The 19,279-nt window shown below is 37.1% G+C and overlaps 1 protein-coding gene and 1 pseudogene across 1 annotated transcript in view; both read right to left on the bottom strand.

The window, feature by feature from the left end:
• Window positions 1-7,917: 7,917 nt before the first annotated feature.
• Window positions 7,918-9,656, bottom strand: LOC102834864 (annotated as a pseudogene).
• Window positions 9,657-16,456: 6,800 nt separating this feature from the next.
• SPATA17 (spermatogenesis associated 17) overlaps window positions 16,457-19,279 on the bottom strand; it is a 220,638-nt gene continuing 217,815 nt past the window's right edge. Inside the window, exons 9-10 of the mRNA XM_006869710.1 lie at window positions 16,675-16,813; window positions 16,457-16,483 (exon numbers count right to left, since the gene is read on the bottom strand). Coding sequence (XP_006869772.1) covers window positions 16,457-16,483; window positions 16,675-16,813 — 166 coding nt within the window. The remainder of the gene's footprint in view (window positions 16,484-16,674; window positions 16,814-19,279) is intronic.

Genomic DNA, 19,279 nt, shown 5'->3' with positions numbered 1-19,279 from the left:
ATATAAATGTTCAAAAACTTCTATGTGCTTTCTTTATATTACAGTGATAGGTCTTATATGTGAATATTTCTGATACATGCTGCTGAGTGGTTCCAACTCATAGCGACCCTGTTTAGGGTTTCTGAGGAGTGGCTGGTGAGTTTGAACCACCAACTTTGTGGCTCAAACCAACCTTGCCATCCAGTGCTTGTCCTACTAGTACCATACCAGGACTCAAAGTCTTACAATAGAGGGGGGCATTTATATAAGTATATTCTTTCTGAGACTACTGACATCAGGAATCCCGATATAAGAATTATTGGAGGAAGAAACCAAAAAACTTCAGTCCCTGATGTGTTGTGAAAGAGAGAGAGAGAATCATTCAAACTGAAGATTTGATTATTGAAGGCCATTCTCACAAGCAAAATGTTTTCCTTCAATCGCACCTAATTATTTAATTGTTTACATTTACTAATGAAATGAAACAACTCAAAACAAACAAGTGTGAAGGGCTGCTTTCCAGCAAATGCCTAATCATCAATCAACACGTGTGGAAAGATTCTTAAAATTATATGAAGCTGGTCTGTTTAAATAGAAAGGCATATTTTATCCCAATCAATGCATAAATGTAAAATTATCCATAACTGAGGCATGTTTCTCTGCTGTATAGTTCAGCTGTAATGATCCCCACACACTGCACTTGCACATCAATTATGATAATCATAATCACGGTCGTTAAGCTGAATGTTCATTATTATCAGGATGCTGGTGACAGCAGATTCAATCACCGGGTGCAATGGGCAGGCAGTCACAGTCCCACCCAAGTTTCTGCAGACAACGATGTGCCACATTAAATCTATGATGTGTTCCACATCCCACTCCATTCCAAAAGCTGTAGACGGTAAAGGTCAACTTTATGTTCTGTGCAATATGCTTAGGTTCTCTAAATTAATTCTTTAGCGTACTGGATATTTTTATGCTTTGCAGCATATGAAATACTATTTAGGAACAAAATGTACATGAAAATAACCAAAAACAGAGCTGCCCTACTGTTATAATTCACCTACAAGGTGTATGAGAAGAGGCTCTATCAACATGAACCTTCTTAGACATTTTCAAAGAAGGAAATACACGAACATTAAAATCAGTAGTCTAAAATGCATATGAACACTCATTCTAATTCAGATTAAGGACCTAGACTATCATTTCTGCTTCAGTAGATATGAACATATGTGAGTGTTTTGACAACAAAAAGAATGTTCTTAGTATACTGAATTTTTTATTGTCTAACTCTTTTAGACCTACCTAAATAAATTTAGAATGACTGAGTGATACACTCTTCTTACTTAATTTCAATTCTATTTGAAATATTATGATCACCACTGAATTTACAGACACAAAATATTTACTAAACAAAAGTGTGACTATTTAAGATACATGAGATCTTACCATTTAACCTGAAATTTCTTTCAAATAACTAAAAGAAACACAAGCACTATGAAACGTACATTATTTTATTATTGATTTCTATAATTTGAAGAAAAAGTATTTCATTATTGATTTCCATAATTCAAGGAAGGCAAATATTTGCTCTCAAGTTGCTGGGTGGGACAGTGGATTACTTCATAGGATGCTTCTATCTATAGTCTTTGTAACCCTCACCAAACAATGTTTTTGCCCTGCTGTGTCTGGGTTTGAAAAGGTGGGAAAAGACGCTGATAGAATTATGTGATTCAGATGTGAGTGGTTAACAGAGTTAATTACAATCGTAAAACCTTGAAACTCTAACATGTATAAAATGAGGCATCTCAGAAGTAGGGTGAGGGTTGGTTTCACTACTGTCAAAGAGGAGCCAGGAGTGGAAATGTGTCCTTTAGACAGACCACTAGATCTCTTTGCCTTAAATCTCCTGGACTCAGGATAGAAATCAGTGACAACAGAGTTGCAGAGGAGTAGCAGTAACAGCAGAACCAAGAGCCAGAGCATGAGACAGAGCAGTGGGCTTTGCTGATCCACAGGGCAAGTAACTTGGAGTGACTCTGGGCACGAGGCTTACTTGCAGAGTGCTGTGTCTCCAGGCCTATAACTGTGGGAGCTAGGTTTGCTGACTCACCGAGCTAGAACCAAGTGCTTTAGCCTTAAGGTTTATGGTGCAGTAGTATGCCCTGTGGGCATTTATCAGCAGTCCCAAGAGAGCTTTGTAACATTGCCAGAGTAAAGCAGAGGCCAGGCCAAGAGGCCAACAACGTGAGAGACCTGCCTGTGTGCACAGGTGGTCATGAATGGGAGAACCATGCCCTGAACATTGCATTGTAACCTGTTAACTTCCCGAATAAACCCTCTAACTGTGAGCATGGTATCTGAGTTCTGTGTGGCCACTGCAATGAATTATCAAACCCAGCTCAGTAGAGAGTGCTGTTAGGGAGGGTTGTTGTTGTTTTTTTGTATGCTGACTTTGCAATATCTCTGTGTATGGTTCTTCAGATCAAGAGCATTAATTAATAAAACAAAAATACAAATTGATTCTTGATGTATTTAAAGCAAATGCAGTTAGAAAAAGAGGTATTTACATATTGACATTTGATTTTCTGCTAACTGATATTCATTAACACAGGTCTATTAAAATCACTCAAAAGCTATAACCTCCATGCTTAAAGATGATAGCAGAGAAAGTAAATTATTCACATAACATTCTTAAGACATGATGGAAAAGTCAAAAATAGGAACCAAATAGAATTCACTGAGCTATTTTTTGGCTGAAATCAATCTATTGCATTCAGCTAAATCCTATGTGAATTTGTTTTTGTTGTTGTGTGCTACTGAGTTGATTCTGCAGTACAGCAATCCTATAGAGCAGAGTAAAACTGTCCTATAGAGTTCCTAAAGCTGTAATCTTTATGGAAACTGATCGACAAATTTTTCTCCAACAGAGCGATTGGTAGGTTCAAACTTTCAATTGGCTGATTATAGCCTAGTCATTGAGTACTGTACCACCAAACTCCTTTTAATGTGCATTTAAATATGTGGAACAACATTGTGAAGATGGCGAAGAATGGGGCATAGGGTTGCTATGAATATAATCTGACTTGATGGCACCTAACAACAAGCACTGTGGGTTAATGTGCAAGACTGCAAAGCCGTTTGAACTGCAAGATCAGTGGTTCAAGCTCACTAGCTGCTCCTTGGAATCCCTATACAGGGTCACTAGAGGTCGGAATCGACTCGATGGCACTTCACAACAACTACCACAACAAACAGTTCATTTTCCCACAGAAGAACCATAAGATTAAATCAGCCTTTTCCTTCTTCACCACCTGAACTTCAAACACTAGGCTCCCTAAAACTAACTTTAATCAACTGATAATGAAAAAATTAAAGCATTCTATAGTCAAGATTGAGAAACAAACTTTTTAATAAAAATATAAGAAAGCTTGCTTTTAAGAAATTTATTTAATACAAGTCTCACAAAAGTCACTTCATATCAAACACAAATATAAGGTATGATTTTTAAATACAGTCAATAAAATGACTACCTCTGTATTGTCTGTGTTATATTAGCCACACAGATGGGATAGTTCTTTATTTACAATGGTTAGGTCACATGATCAGAAGGAAGGAAAGGAGAAAAGGATGAATTTAAATTTTCATTTAGTATTTTCTACACAGATTTGTGAAGGTCTGGAGGGCTAGAGATGCGCTAAGATTTAGGGTCATGACACTTTCCTCTCTCTTAGTTTTGAGAGTCTGCGAGATTTGTGACTAATTTTGTAAACTATGCAAACTTTCTAAAATGGATACAGAGGCATACAGAGATTCCTCCAAAGGAACAAAATAATTTACTTTTTAGTGAGTATCCAAAAGACTATATTTCCACGATGTTGCCTACTTTAGTTATATAAATACATAGTCTTAGAATATGTCAGACTTCATAAGTAATGTGAGTCTGTTGTATAAAACCCAAAGGAAGTACTGTGGCAATTTTTAAAAATAAACATTTTGCATTAGGCTGTTTCATATTTTGAAAAAGCTTGACATCAGCAGTAATTTTTTTTTTAAGAAATGTAAATTTCCTTGAATTTGATAGAATGGTGGAAGCGTACAGAAAAAAGTCTTGTTAAATAGTAAATATGTACATCACATTATGCACAATCAAAATATGACTTTTATTAAATATCTTAAAAATTATATTTAGCCCATATTCTGAATAATGAGTATTCATCATTGTTGTTGTTGTTAAGTGCCGTGGTGTCAGTTCTGACTCATAGTGACCCTGTACAGGGTTTCTGAGGCTGTAATTCTTTACGGGAGCAGAAAGCCTCATCTTTCTCCTGAAGAACCGCTGGTAATTTTGAACTACTGTCCCTGTGGTTCGCAGCCCGATTCATAACCACTATGCTACCAGAGCTCCTTATTAGCTAGAAACAAATGCCTATAACTGATTGTGAAATTATTTCTTCACAAACATTTATGTTTGCCAGTTGGTTTTAAGCATGAACCAGGTTGAACTATTCACTATATATATAACAGAGGGTTTAGGAAAATATCATGGAAAATTTTCATTATCTTTCAATTCTATTTTTCCATGAACTTTTAGAAGCCCCCTAAGATTCCTTTTTCTAAGAATGATTTTCTCAGAAGTGTTTTAGGATGTTATTTTCTAAAAGGTAGCTGCTTCTTGAGTATTCTGCTGTTGAGTCTACTCTGGCTCATAGCGACCCCAGTACAACAGAAGGAAATACTGCCCAGTCCAGCGCCGGGCTCACAATTGTTATGTTCGAGCCCATTGTTGCAATCCCTGTGTGTCAATCCATTTCATTTAGTGGTCTTCCTCTTTTTTGCTAATGCTCCATTTTACCAAACATGATGTCCTTTTCCAGGGACTGGTCCTTCCTGATAATAGGAGCAAAGCACATGAGACCGAGTCTGGCCATCCTCGAATCTCAGAGGCATTCTGGTTGTACTTCTTCCAAGACAAATTTGTTCATCTGACAGTCCATGGTACTTTCAATATTTTTCTCTAACACCATAACTCAAATGCATCAATTCTTCTAAGGTCTTCCTTATTCATTGTCCAGCTTTCACATGCATATGAGTTGATTGTAAATACCATTTTCAAAGTGACATCTTTGCTCTTTAAGACTTTAAAGAGGTCGTTTGCAGAAGATGTGCCCAAAGCAATACATTGTTTGATTTCTTGAGTGTTGCTTCCATGAACATTAATTGTGGATCCAAGTAAAATGAAATCCTTTACAACTTCAATCTTTTATCTGTTTATCATGATGTTGGTTATTGCTCTAATTCTGAAGATTTTTGGTTTCTTCACATTGAGTTATGGTCCATACTGAAGGCTGTATTATTTATCTTTACCAATAAATGCTTCAAGTACTGTTTTCAGCAAACATTGTGTGCCATCTGCATATTGTTGTTGTTTTTAAGTGCCGTTGAGTCAGTTTAGACCCATAGCGACCCTGTACAGGGTTTCCGAGGGTGTAAATCTTTACGGGAGTAGAAAGCCTCATCTTTCTCCTGCGGAGCGGCTGGCAGTTTCGAACCGCTGACCTTAAGGTTCACAGTTTTCTTCAATCTTGATGCCACCTTCTTCTTCATATAGCCCAGCTTCCTGAATTATCTGCTCAGCATACAGATTGTATGAATATTATGAAAGGATATAATTCTGATACACACCTTTCCTGACTTTAAACCATGCACTGTCCCTTTGTCTTGTTCAAAGGATATATACTTGTTCTGTGTATAGATTCCTCATGAGCACAATTATGACTTCTAAAATTCCCATTCTTCTCAATGTTAGAATAATTTGTTCTGATCCACACAGTAAAATGCCTTTGAATAGTTAATAAGACACAAACAAACATCTTTCTCTGCTTTTAGCTAAATTCCATCTGACATCAGCAGTGATATTCCTCATCCCATGTCCTCTTCTGAATCTGACTTGTATTTCTGGCAGATGCCTGTTGATGTACTGCTGCAATCATTTTTTAAATTAACTTCAAGAAAATTTTACTTTCATGTAATACTAATGATGGTGGTGGTGGTAGTGGTTATGTGCTATGGAGTCGGTTCTGACTCATAGCGACCCTGAATAATGTTTCTGAAGCTGTAAATCTTTATGGAAGCAGGAAGCCACATCTTTCTCCCATGGAGCAGCTGGTAATTTCGAACCCTGATGTGAGCAGCCCAACTCGTAACCATTATATTACCAGAGCTCCTTACATTAATGATATTGGTCAGTGATTTCTGCATTCTTTAGGGTCACATCACGTTCCTTTGGAACAGGCACAAATATGGGTCTCTTCCAGTCAACTGATCATACAAATTTCTTGGCATAGACCAGTGAGTGCTTCCAGTGTTGCCTAAGCATGTTGAAACATTTCAATTACTACTCCATCAATTTCTTCAGCCTTGTTTTTGACTAATACAGTGCAGCTTGAAATCCTTCCTTCAATACCAAAAATAGTCTAGTAGCTGCAAAGAAAAAAAGTACTTTCTGAAATATCCACCTTGATCCTCAACATGGTTTTACTTCTTGACAATACCAGGTTTATAATATTTTGTTTTGTTTCTTCCTTAGCGTTTGATATAGTAAAAAATACGGCATTTTTCTTCATGGCCTGGGAGGTTCCTTCCCCTTGGATAATGTAACTTTTACTTTCTTCTTCATCTTAGCCATTATTAAGAAGCAATTCCTAAGTCATTTACCAACACAGTAATGTTCCCTTTATTTTGCTGGCATATGCATTCTTGCTTCTTAGATCATTTCCCCTTATTTTTATTTCCAGAATATGACCTTTATGTATTTATTTTAGAAAGACAATAGGATTCCTTTCTGGAAGGAGGTGATGTGTAAATAAATAAATCTTCATTGACAGACTATTAACACAATCAGTAGTTCTGACTTTAAGTCCAGTCTAGAAAGTAACTTATTACTTCTTTTTTTTTAAAGCAAATAAATCGGAATTTATTAAAAGTAATGTTTCCAACAATAAAAACTTAAATAATAATGCATCCTTTACACCATCATGGTATATGCAGAAAATAAAAATGTCTCAAAGAGTCAGCACGTCGACTTAAAATGTTTTCTAATGTATTCAGAGTCCTGGTGTGGCAATGTAAGTTAATGCGCTGGACTGTAAGGTCATTCGAGCAGCAAAGTTGGTGTTTCAAGCTCACCAGCCACTCCTCAGAAAGCCTAACCAGGGTTACTGTGAGTCAGAATTGACTGGACAGCACTGAACAATAACAGCAACAATTTATTTGGCAGATTTTTGTGTGCTTGTTTGTTTAATCTCCTGTCTCACCTGTCACTGAACACTCATGAATGAAAACCTGGATCAAAATCGAGAGAAAAGCATAAACAAATATTCATTTATTAAACAGAAGCAGTTCACCCTTGAGAAATAGAAAGGAACTATCAAGAGTATTATATATAAAGTCCAAATACTGTATTTAAATTTCTTTGAAGGAATTTATGCTTCAGTAATTAAGAGAAGGAAGAGATGAAGACTTTACCTAACATGTGAAGTTATTAACATGGTTCATGCTGCCTAATAACAATTCACTCAGCATTTTGCTTCACTGGGATGAGGGTTTGAAAATGGTTTCACACTCCTTTACCATATCCACTAGAATAAGATCATAGAAATTAACACTGATTATTGACCCATTTACAATGCCTGAGAGACTGTGCAAAGTATACTAAACAGAACATTTTCACCTTTTATAAAGGCAAGTTTGTAAAGATAATTTAATACAACCAGATCTTATCATGAGTCTTAAGTTGCATTTTAAATGTAAGTCACATACAAAAAAAAAAATGTATTTTACAAAAAGCCACCTGAATACCAGAAAAGCAAAATATAAGATTTTGAACCCCGTTTACTTTTGTAAAGAATGTGCTTCTCTTGTCTCAAATTCCAAGTGTTATTCATCATCTTTAGAACCAGATTTGCTTAAACGCTTAACCACATCAATCTAGTTCGATTCTTGAGGAAGTACCCCTTTGTGATCTGTTATGTCTGCCAGTTTACATTTCTGGGCTTTTGAAAGTTGCTTTTTTTTTTTGTCATTTTTTTAGTTAATGTGACTGCATTAGGAGTTTCAATTGAAATGATACTACTTATGGATATTGTGGAATTAATGCAATAGTGATTGTTCATGAACTGTTCCTTACTGTCCTTGGCATATTCAAATAACATATAGGTTATAACAGTTTCAAGATTAACTCCAACTGCTTCCTGTAACTTGGTTAATATACTCTGCTTTACAGCTGATATGGTGTTGTTAAAAAAAAAAAAAAGCATTCACAGATATAATTGGAGGTGTTTGCAGATACGTTTCTGTCCTGAAAAAATCTCTATTTAGAAGGCTCTGGCATCACCATTCTCACTTATCCTATACTGAAATGAAACTGGACTTAATTCTTGGAGACCTGAATCTCCATAAAAAGAATGCAAAGCATCTAGTTCCATCTCCTGGTCCTCATTGGATTCATTTGCTCGCTACAGAGCATCTCCCAGTTTGCGACAATGAAGAGAAAGCAAGGGCAGTGGCTTCCAGACTCTGGCATCACCTTTTGTGTGCTCGCTTATGAAACCAACCACCCTTCACACCGGCAGACACAAGTCACGCGTGCCACTGGTCCAAATGCAGGGCGAAGCCATGGCAGGGGCTTCTTATTACTTCATTTTACATGTAAACATTTTGCTATGCTGTTTTTAAGTGATGTTGAGTCAGATCTGACTCATAGAGACCCAGCATACGGTTTCCAAGGAGAGACTGGTGAGTTTGAACCACTGACCTTGGGGTTCAAACTGACCTTGCAGTCCTGCATTTATCCTACAGTACCACACCAGGACTCCAGATTTTGATATAAATAAATTAAAACTTGTAATTCTTACACAAAAGCTGAAAGACACAGTAAGAACATTCCCTTACCACCAACTTTAGTACTGTGATGATGAAAGCTATGCCACTCATACGTGAAATACAAGCAAGGTTACCCATGATGGACAGGTTAAAGCAAAGCTACAAAACTAAGAGAGAGTAGATAGGGAGAGATGGTAATCTACTTTTGAAAGAATTGACCAATGAAAACCATATAATTAGTAGTGGAACATATTCTAATATAGGGTCAGAAAATGAGCTCTGGGAAAGAGCTACCACCTGAAAATAGAGTTGACCTTAATAACACGGATAAAGTAAAGCTTTAAATACCTTCATAAACTGATGTTACACCTTTCAAAATACGAAGAAACAGCTACAAACATCCATTCATAATTAGAACATGAAACATTGGAAGTATGAATCTAGAACAACTGGAATTCATCAACAATGAAATGGAACACATAAAGATCAATATCCACTAGCGACTGATATTATTTTGAATCAGATCATCATATGGCCTTGTCTTTGTAGTTGTACGTGTCTTCAGTGTGGAAATGACAAATCGAAGAGGAAGGCATCCTATTCATCATCAAAAAGAACATTTAAAGATCTATTCTGAAGTGCAATGCTATCAGTGATAATCCATACGCCTACAAGGGAGACCAGTTAATACGACTATTATTTAAGTTTATGCACTAAACACTAATGTCAAGGATGAAGAAATTGGTGATTTTTACCAGCTTCTGCAGTCTAAAATTGAGCACACATTCAGTCATGACGCATTCATAATTACTGTTGATTGGAATTAGAAAGTTGGAAACAAAAAGAATGATCAGTAACTGGAAAATCTGGTCCTTGGGATAGATACAACACAGGAGATAGTGAAGTAGAATTTGGTAAGATTAATGACTTATTCATTACAAATACCTTTTGAAAAAAACAAACAAATGGTGACTATTTACATGCACCTTACCAGATGCAATTATCAAACTGACACTTTTGTTTGTAAGTTTGTTGCACTGTAATACCTTGTGTGTTGCTGTGATGATGGAAGTTACACCACCGGTATTTTAAATACCAACAGGCACACCCATCATGGATAGGTTTCAGTGGAGCTTCCAGACTAAGAAAGACTAGGAAGAAAAAAAAGGCCAACCACTTTTTAATGGCTAACACAGAAAGCCCAACGAATAGCAGTGGAACATTTTCTTTCCAACCTCAAGTTGGAAAGCAATCAAAGTAAGATTGGGAAGAGCTGCCTCCTTAAAATAGAGTTGACTTTAATGATTTGGGTGGAACAATGCTTTCAGGTCCTCCATTTGCTAAGTCAAAATGAGAAGAAACAGCTGAAAACATTACTATGAACACGAAATGTACAAAGTGTGAACCTAGGAAAATTGAAAGTCATCAAAAATAAAATGGAAGACATAAAGATCAATATCCTAGTCATTATTGAACTCAAATGGACTCTTATTGGCCATTTTTAATATGATAATCCTTAGGTTTACCATTCTGGAAATGACAAACAGGAGAGGAATGGTGATGCTTTCATAAACAAAAGATCATTTCAATATATATCTTGAAGTACCATGTTGTCTGTAATAGAATAATATCCATACACCTACAAGGTAGACCAACTAATACCACTCATTCAAATTTACACACCGAACACTAGAGCCAGTGATGATAAAACTGAAAATTCTTCACTCTGAAATTGATCAAATATACAGTTAAGATGATCACTGGAGAGTGGAATGTGAAAGTTGAAAACAAAGAAGAAAGATCAGTAAATGGAAAATATAAGCCTTGGTGATAGGAACCATGCTGGAGATCAAATGATAGAATTTTGTAAGGGCAATGACTTATTCTTTGCAAATACCATGCTGCACTTGGACCTTACCAGATAAAATACACAGGAATCAAATTGTGATTTGATTTGTGAGAAGAGACAATGGAGAAGTTTAATGCAATCAGCCAAAATAGCACCAGAAGTTGCCTATGGAACAGACCATCAATTGCTCATATGTAAATTCAGGCTGAAGCTGAAGAAAATTATAGCAACTTTATGAGACCCAAAAAAATAACAATAAGTATATCCCACCTTAATTTTGAGACCATCTCAAGATTATATTTGATGCATTAGACACTAATAATCAAAGACCAGAAAAGTTGTGAGATGACATCAAGAATGTCATACATGAAAAAGCAAAAAGTCATTTAAAAATGGGAAACAAAATACAAAAATAGAGATCAGAAGAAACTGAATCTTGCTGTTGAATTTATAGGAGCTACAGCTATTGAAAGGAGCTCTGGTGTGGCACTGTGGGTTAATGCACAAGAATGCAAAGCTGTTTCAACTGCCAGGTCGGGATTCAAGCTCACCAGCCTCTCCTCGGAAACCCTATACAGACAGGGTCACTATGGGTGGGAACTGACTCGATGGCACTTAACAACAATAACAACAACAACAGCTACTGGAAGAATGATGATGAAAAAAGATGAACAGAAAATTTCAAAGGGCAGCTCAAGAAGACAATCAAGTATTTCAATGTGAAAAGACCTGGAGTTAGAAAACCGAAAGGGAAGAACACATTCAGCATTTCTCAGGTTGAAAGAACGGAAGAAAAAAATTGAGCCTAGACTTGCAGTTCTATGGGCAGAATATTGAGGGACCCAAATCAGAAGAAGATGGAAGAAATAAACAGAGTCACTGTACCAAAAAGAATTGGTCAATGTTCAACCATTTCAAGAAGTAGCATAAGATCAAGAACCAAAGGTACCGAAGGAAGAAGTCCAAGCTGTACTGAAGACATTGTTGAAAAACAAGGCTACAGGATGTTACAGAACACAAATTGAAATGTTTCAGCAAACTGATACAGTGCTGGAGGCATTCACTCATCTATGCCAAGAAATTAGGAGATAGCTACCTGGCCAACTGACTGGAAGAGATCCATATCTGTACCCACTCCCAAGAAAGGAAACCCAATAGAATGTGGAAACCATAAAGAATTTTGCTGAAAAAATTTTTAAAAATGGTTGCAGCAGTACATCCACAGGGCGCTGCCAGAAATTCAAAGCAAATACAAAGATGACGTGGACCTAGGGATATCACTGCTGATGTCAGATGGACCTTGGCTGAAAGCAGGAATACCACAAAGATGCTTATTTGTAATTACTGACTATGTTGTGGCATTTGAATTAGGGAAATGATAACAAAATATGGATAATATTGTGAAGAATGGTGATTCCAGAATGCATAATTATGCTCATGAGGAACCTGTACATAGACCAAGAAACAGTTTTTCAAAGACAACAAGGGGATACTGAATGGTTTAAAATCAGGAAAGGTATATGGCTGAATAAATAATCCAAGAAAATGGATTATGTGTTGAAGAACATGACATCAGGATTGGAGGAAGACACATTAAAAACCATCAATACACAGATGATGCAACCTTACTTGTTGGAAGCCAAGAGGACTTGAAATACTTACTGATGAAGATCAAAGATTACAGCCTTCATTATGGATTGCACCTCAAAGTAAAGAAAACAAAGATCCTAACAACTAAATCAATAAATAATATCATGATAAATGGAGAAGAGATTGAAGCTGTCAAAGACTTCATTTTGCTTGGAATGCAATCATTGCTCAGGGAAGCAACAGTCAAGAAATCAAACGGCTTATTGCATTTGGCAAATCTGCTGCACAAGACCTCTCTAAAGTGTTCAAGAGCAAAGATGTTAGTTTGAAGACTAGGGTGCACCTGATCCAAGTCATGGAATTTTCAATAGCACCGTATGCATGTGAAAGTTGGACAGTGAATAAGGAGCACAATAAAAGAAGGGAAGCATTTGAATTATGGTGCTGACAAAGAATATTGTAAGTACTATGGTCTGCTAGAAGAACTGTGTTGGAAGAAGTATAGCCAGAATGCTCCTTACAAGCAAGGATGGTGGGACTTTCGTCACTTGTACTTTGGACATGTTGTCAGGAGGGACCAGACATTTGAAAATGACATCAAGCTTGGAAAAGTGGAGGGTCAACTAAAGAAAGGAAGACCCCCAATGAGATGAATTGACACAGTGGCAGCAACCATGGGCTCAAATATAACAATAATTATGAGGATGGCACAGGACTGGTCAGTGTTTCCTTCTGTTGGGCATATAGTCGCTGTGAGTCACAAACAACTCGATGATACCCAATAGCAACAACAACATGGAAAGAGGTGATGGAGAAACTCACCCTACTCAAAACTAGGCTAGGAGCTGACTATTGATGAGATGATCTACTGCTCACATGTGAGTTCAGACTGAAGCTGAAGAAAATTAAAGCAACTCCACAAGAACCAAAATATGGTCTTGTTATATTCCTTCTGAATTTAGAGACTATCTGAAGAACCGATTTAATGCAGTGGACATGAGTGACTGAAGACCAGAAGAGTTGTGGGATGATATAAAAAACATCATATATCAGGAAAGCAAAAGGTCATTAAAAACAGGGGAGAAAGAAAAGATCAAAATGGATGTCAGAAGAGACTCTGAAACATGCTCTTGAACATAGTGGAGCTAAAGTAAATGAAAGAAATGATGATGAAAAGAGCTAACCAGAAGTTTTTAAAGGGTGGGTGAAAAAGACAAAATGAAGTGTTACAATGAAATGTGCAAAGTTCTGAAGTTAGAAAACAAAATGGGAAAAATACACTTGTCAGTTTTCAAGCTGAAAGAACTGAAGAAAAAAATTAAGTCTTGAATTGCAATATTGAAGAATTTTATGAGCAAGATGTTGACTGAATGATGTAGGATGGATCAAAGGAAGATGAAAAGAATACAGAGTTACTGTCCCAAAAAGATTGGTTGAGAGCCAGCCATTTTAGGAGATAGTGTTGACCAAAAGTAAATGATATTGAAGGAAGAAGTCTAAGTTGCAGTGAAAACATCGGTGAAAAAATCTTCAGGAATTGAATATAAACAAATGGATGCAATGTGGAAACATTCACCTTTGCTAAGAAATCTTAAAAACAGATACCTGGTCAACCAGAAATTATCCATATTTGTGCACATTCCAAAGAAATGTGACTCACAAAAATGCAGAAATTATTTCACAATATTTATACCCTATTCAAGAAAAGTTTGCTGATGATAATTAAAAACTGTTTGCAACAGTACTCCAAAAAGGACCTGCCAGAAATTCTAGCAGGATTTAGAAGAGGGTATGGAGTGAGAGCTGTCATTGCCAGTGTCAAATGGATCCCTGTTAAAAACAGAGAAAAGGCTAAAGATGTTTACCTGTGTTTCATTGACTCTGAAAGGCATTCGACTTCATAGAGCATAACAAATTATGGATAACATTGAAAAGAACAAGAATCCAGAACGCTTAATTGTGCACACATGGAACCTGTAAGGCCATCATTCAGACAGAAAAAAGGGAATGTTATATGATTCAATATCCAGAAAAATCTATGCTTTCACAATATGCAAGCTAAGCAAATGACCTGAGAAGCTGGACTACATGAACAAGAAAGCAGCAACAGGATTGGAGGAAGACTCACTAACAACATGTAATATGCAGATGACACAACCTTGCTTGCTAAAAGTAGACAGGACTTGAAGCACTTGCTGATAAAGATTACACCTTAACATAAAGACAACAAAAATGTTCATAACTGGACAAACAACATCATGATAAATAGAGAAAATACTGAAGTTGTCAAGGATTTCATTTTACTTGGAACCACAATCATCACATAGGAAAACAAGTCACTGTGTCAAATAATGTGTTGTATTGGGCAAATCTGTTGTAAACAACCTTTCTAAAGTACTAAAAAGCAATGATGTCATTTTGAAGACTCAGGCATGCCTGATGGAAGCCACGGTATTTTCAATCACCTCATATGCATGTGAAAGTTGTACAAACAAGACCAAAGAAGAATTGGATCTCTTTGAATTATGGTATTAGTGAAGAATATTGAATGCATCATGCTTTCTAAAAGAATGAACAAATCTGTCTTGGAATAAATACAGCTGGAATATTCCTTAGAAGCATTGATCGTGATGTTATTGATTGATCCAGTTGTGAGGATTTTTGTTTTCTTTACATTGAGGTGCAATCCATACTTATGGCTGTGGTCTTTGATTCATGAGTAAGTATTTTTAAGTCTTCCTCGCTGTCAGCAAGCAATGTTGTAACATGTGCATGTCATAGATTGTTAATGGATCTTCCTCCAATACTGATGCCACATTCTTCTTCATATAATCCAGCTTCTCAGATTATTTGCTCAGCCTACAGACTGAATAAATAAAGAACATAACCTTTGTACACACCTTTCCTAATTTTAAACCATTCAGTGTTCCCTTGTACTGTTCTATATACAGGTTCTTTATGAGCACAGTTAAGTGTTCCAGAATACTCATTTTCCTCAGTGTTGTCGATAGCTTGCAATGATCCACACAGTAAAAAGCTTTTGCACAGTCAATAAAGTACAGGTAAACACCTTTGTGGTATTCTCTGATTTCAGTCAAGATCCATCTGACATCAACAATGATATCCTTCATTGAATCTGGCTTGAAACTCTGGCAGTTCCCTGTCAATGTACTATTGCAGACATTATTTAATTATCTTTAGCAAAATTTTACTTACATATGATATTAACGATGTTGTCCAATGATTTCCATATTCCATTGGGTCACTGCTCTTTGAAAGGGGCACAGATATGAATCATTTCCAATCAAGTGGCCAGGAAGCTGTCTTCCAAATTTCTTGGCATAGATAGTGAGTGCCACCAGGACAGCATCAGTTTGTTCAAAGATTTCAATTCCATCAAAGTTCAGTCGTGTTCTTTGTCAATGCCTTCAGTGTATCTTGGACTTTTTCTATCAGTACCATTGGCTCTTGATCATATACTGCCTCCAGAAATGGTTTATTGTTGCATGTTGTTGTTGTTAAGTGCCGTCGAGTCGGTTCCGACCCATAGCGACCCTGTACAGGGTTTCCGAGGGTGTAAATCTTTACGGGAGTAGAAAGCCTCATCTTTCTCCCGCGGAGCGGCTGGTAGTTTCGAACTGCTGACCTTAAGGTTCGCAACCCAATTTGTAACCACTATGTTACCAGAGCTCCTTATACAACATATAAATATGAGCATATGAATTCATATATACAAATAAATGTGTGTAACATACATACATTAATATGTCTACATGATACACAAGGGACACTGGTGGCACAGTGAGTTAAGTCTGGAGCCACCAGCCCATCCAGGGGAGAAAGATGAGACAGTCGGCTTCCATAAATATTTACTACTTTGAAAACCCTATAGAACAGCTCTACTCTGTCCTATAGGATTCTATGTCTCAGAATCAACTTGACAACAGTAGGTTTTGGTTTTAGTTTATATGACACACACAAGTGCACACACATATATAATACAACAATATGTTACACTTGTGTTTGTAATATATAACACACGTACACAGAGAAAGTAAATGCAAGCACTGATATCCAAGCCTGAGACTTAGTTTCCTTAACACCATTCAGTGACCACAGATTCAAGTCCTGACTGGCTAGCTTGAATCCATACCATTACGTTAGAAGCATAAGAACATAACACTAAAATAACAAACAAACAAAAAAAAGTTCTACTGGCATAGACAAACAGCATCATCTTTATACAAAATAGCTATAAATAATTTTGTAAGCATGAAGATCTTAATCATAATGTGAATACTTGCATTTGCTATAATCAATTGATTTTTAGCATTTTCAAAGGAATGTCATTTTTAAATACTGCTTTATCTCACCTTGGAATTGACCCACTTTTGAGGGTTTTCATCTCGGAAATGTTGGTGCCCATAAGATGCAGCGCCATACTTGCTTGAGGAATGCACTGAGGGCCTGTACTTTTCTTTGTTTTTATGGTAGGTAGAAAATGGCAAAAATCTGAAAAATAAAATAGGTACTTGATATGCTTAATTTGCTTTCTAAAAACATTTTACATAAAACACAAGTCAGGATTTTGAAAAATAATGGACTATAGCATGGTGTTGTAGGATAAGCACTAGACTTCTAATCACAAGGTTGGCAGTTCAAACCCCCCAACTACTCCCTGGAAATCCTATACAGTGTCCCTATGAGTAGAAATCTACTTGATGACACTTAACAACAACAACATGGTGAAAACAATACATTGGTTTGGAATCAATTCTACTTCAATCTCTACCAATTATTATCTCTGCCACTAAATTTCTATGAATCTTTGGTTCTTATTTTACAAATGAAGATACTAAAAATTCCTTCACAAAATTTTTGGTGGGTTAAATGTTTTGTAAACATAAATCCAAAAATACCAAATCTATTGCCATTGAGTAGGTTTCAATTCATAGTGACCCCGGGGGATAGAGTAGAACTGGCCATCGAATTTTCAAGTCTGTAAATCTCTGTCCTGTACTGACCCACCATGGTTCCTTTTTATAAATACAGACAATGCTGTTGTTAAGTGCCGTCGAGTCTGTTCTGACCCATAGTGACCCTGAACAGGGTTTCCAAGGCTATAAATCTTTACGGGAGCAGAGAGCCTCATCTTTCTCCCACGGAGCAGCTGGTGGTTTCAAACTGCTGAACTTGTGGTTCACAGCCCAATTTGTAACCACTATGCTACTACAGCTCCTCCAATATAGACAACATCCAACATTAAATTAATTAATGATGCTACACCTTTCAAAATTCACATGTAAGTAAACATTCTTAGTTTTAAAATGGTATTTCAAAAATGACAAGGGAAAGCAGTATGTGCAATTCTCACTGAAAATGATTTTTTTTCAAATGTTGTCACCCAAAAAATGGAGGCATTTTAGGCAAACATTATGAATAATGGGCTTTAAAATAAACCAGACCCATACATCTCAGCTTGCCCTTGCTGGCTGTACTATCTCACGCAAGTTACTTGACCTCTTTATCACTTGATGTCCATATGGAGTTGTTAAAGGAGGAATACTGGTGGCACAGCGGTTAAGCACCTGGCTGCTAATATAAAAGTTGTCAATGAGGAGTGAACAATTTAATATAACTAAGCACTTCACTTGGAGCCTGGACAAGAGAAAGTGCACAATAAATGAAGGGAATCCTGGTGTGGCGCAGTAGGTTGATGCACTGGACCACAGGTCAGTTTGAACTGTAGGATCAGCAGTTAAAACTTACCAGCTGCTCCTTGGAAGCCCTATATAGGGTGCTATGAGTCAGACAACCACTCATCTGTCAGTTTGTTGTACTGTGGTGGCTTGTGAGTTGCTGTGATTCTAAAAGCTTTGCCACCAGTATTTTAAATACCAGCAGGGTCACCCATGGTTGACAGGTTTCAGATGACCTTCCAGATGAAGAAAGACTAGGAAGACAGCAGTCAAGAAATCAAATAAGGTTCGATTGAAGATCATAGAAGAATTGACGCTTTTGAGTTATAGTGTTGGACGAGAATATTGAAAGTGCCATACGCTGCCAAAAGAACCAACAGATCCATTTTGGAAGAAGTGCAGCCAGAATGCTCCTTGAAGGCCAAGATGGCCAAACTTCGTCTCTTATACTTCAGACATACTGTCAGGAGGGACCAGTCACTGGAAAAAGATATCATGTTCAGTCTTCCTTATTTATTGTCCAGCTTTCGCATGCATATAAGGTTATTGAAAATACCACGGCTTGAGGGCGGGGCTTGATGGCGGCTAGGGTGGATGTGCAGTGAAGTTCACCATTAGCAATACCACAGAATACCAGGCAAAGTAGATCCAGGGCAGAGCTCCAAAACTCGGAACCACAGAGATAGGAATATTTTAAAAGTCTGAAAGCTTATAGTTTGTGGAACTTGAAGCTGAAGTAAGAAATCCCGTACTTTTAAATCGGCTGGCCTCGGAGGCCCGGAGCCAACATCTTGGATGAAACCAAATGACAAGACCAAGCGGGAGGAGTAGAAACACCACAGAAAAACACTGTGGGAACCTTGGAGCAAGGGGGACAATGCACTTTATCAGTTTTACTCAGTTCTGATTTTTTTTTTTTCTTTGGTATCTGGTCATTGGTGAGCCCACTGTTTGTGCACCTCCGTTTTGGTGACTAGATGGGGAATCTGAGCTAGTGGACACCCCTACCCTCACCACTGGTGGGAACTTCTGCCACGCATGCTCACAGATACTCAGCACAAGCAAAAGCCCTGAACGGTTTTTTTTGTTTGTTTGTTTTTTGTTTTGTTTTTTAATACGGTAAAAGGCAGGACAGGGCAGCAGAGAAGGAAAGAGTTTAAAAACAAAACAGGTCTAAAATTAAATTAAAGCCTAAGGTATAGCATAACAACCAACACACTGGCATCTTGAAATCTGTCAGGCAGCTATGAAAGCAAGAAGCAGAAATGAGGACATTAAA

The sequence above is a fragment of the Chrysochloris asiatica genome, unplaced genomic scaffold (genome assembly GCF_000296735.1).
Source record: "Chrysochloris asiatica unplaced genomic scaffold, ChrAsi1.0 scaffold00133, whole genome shotgun sequence".
Classification (NCBI taxonomy): Eukaryota; Metazoa; Chordata; class Mammalia; order Afrosoricida; family Chrysochloridae; genus Chrysochloris; species Chrysochloris asiatica.
This window is presented reverse-complemented; position numbering and strand designations above follow the sequence as displayed.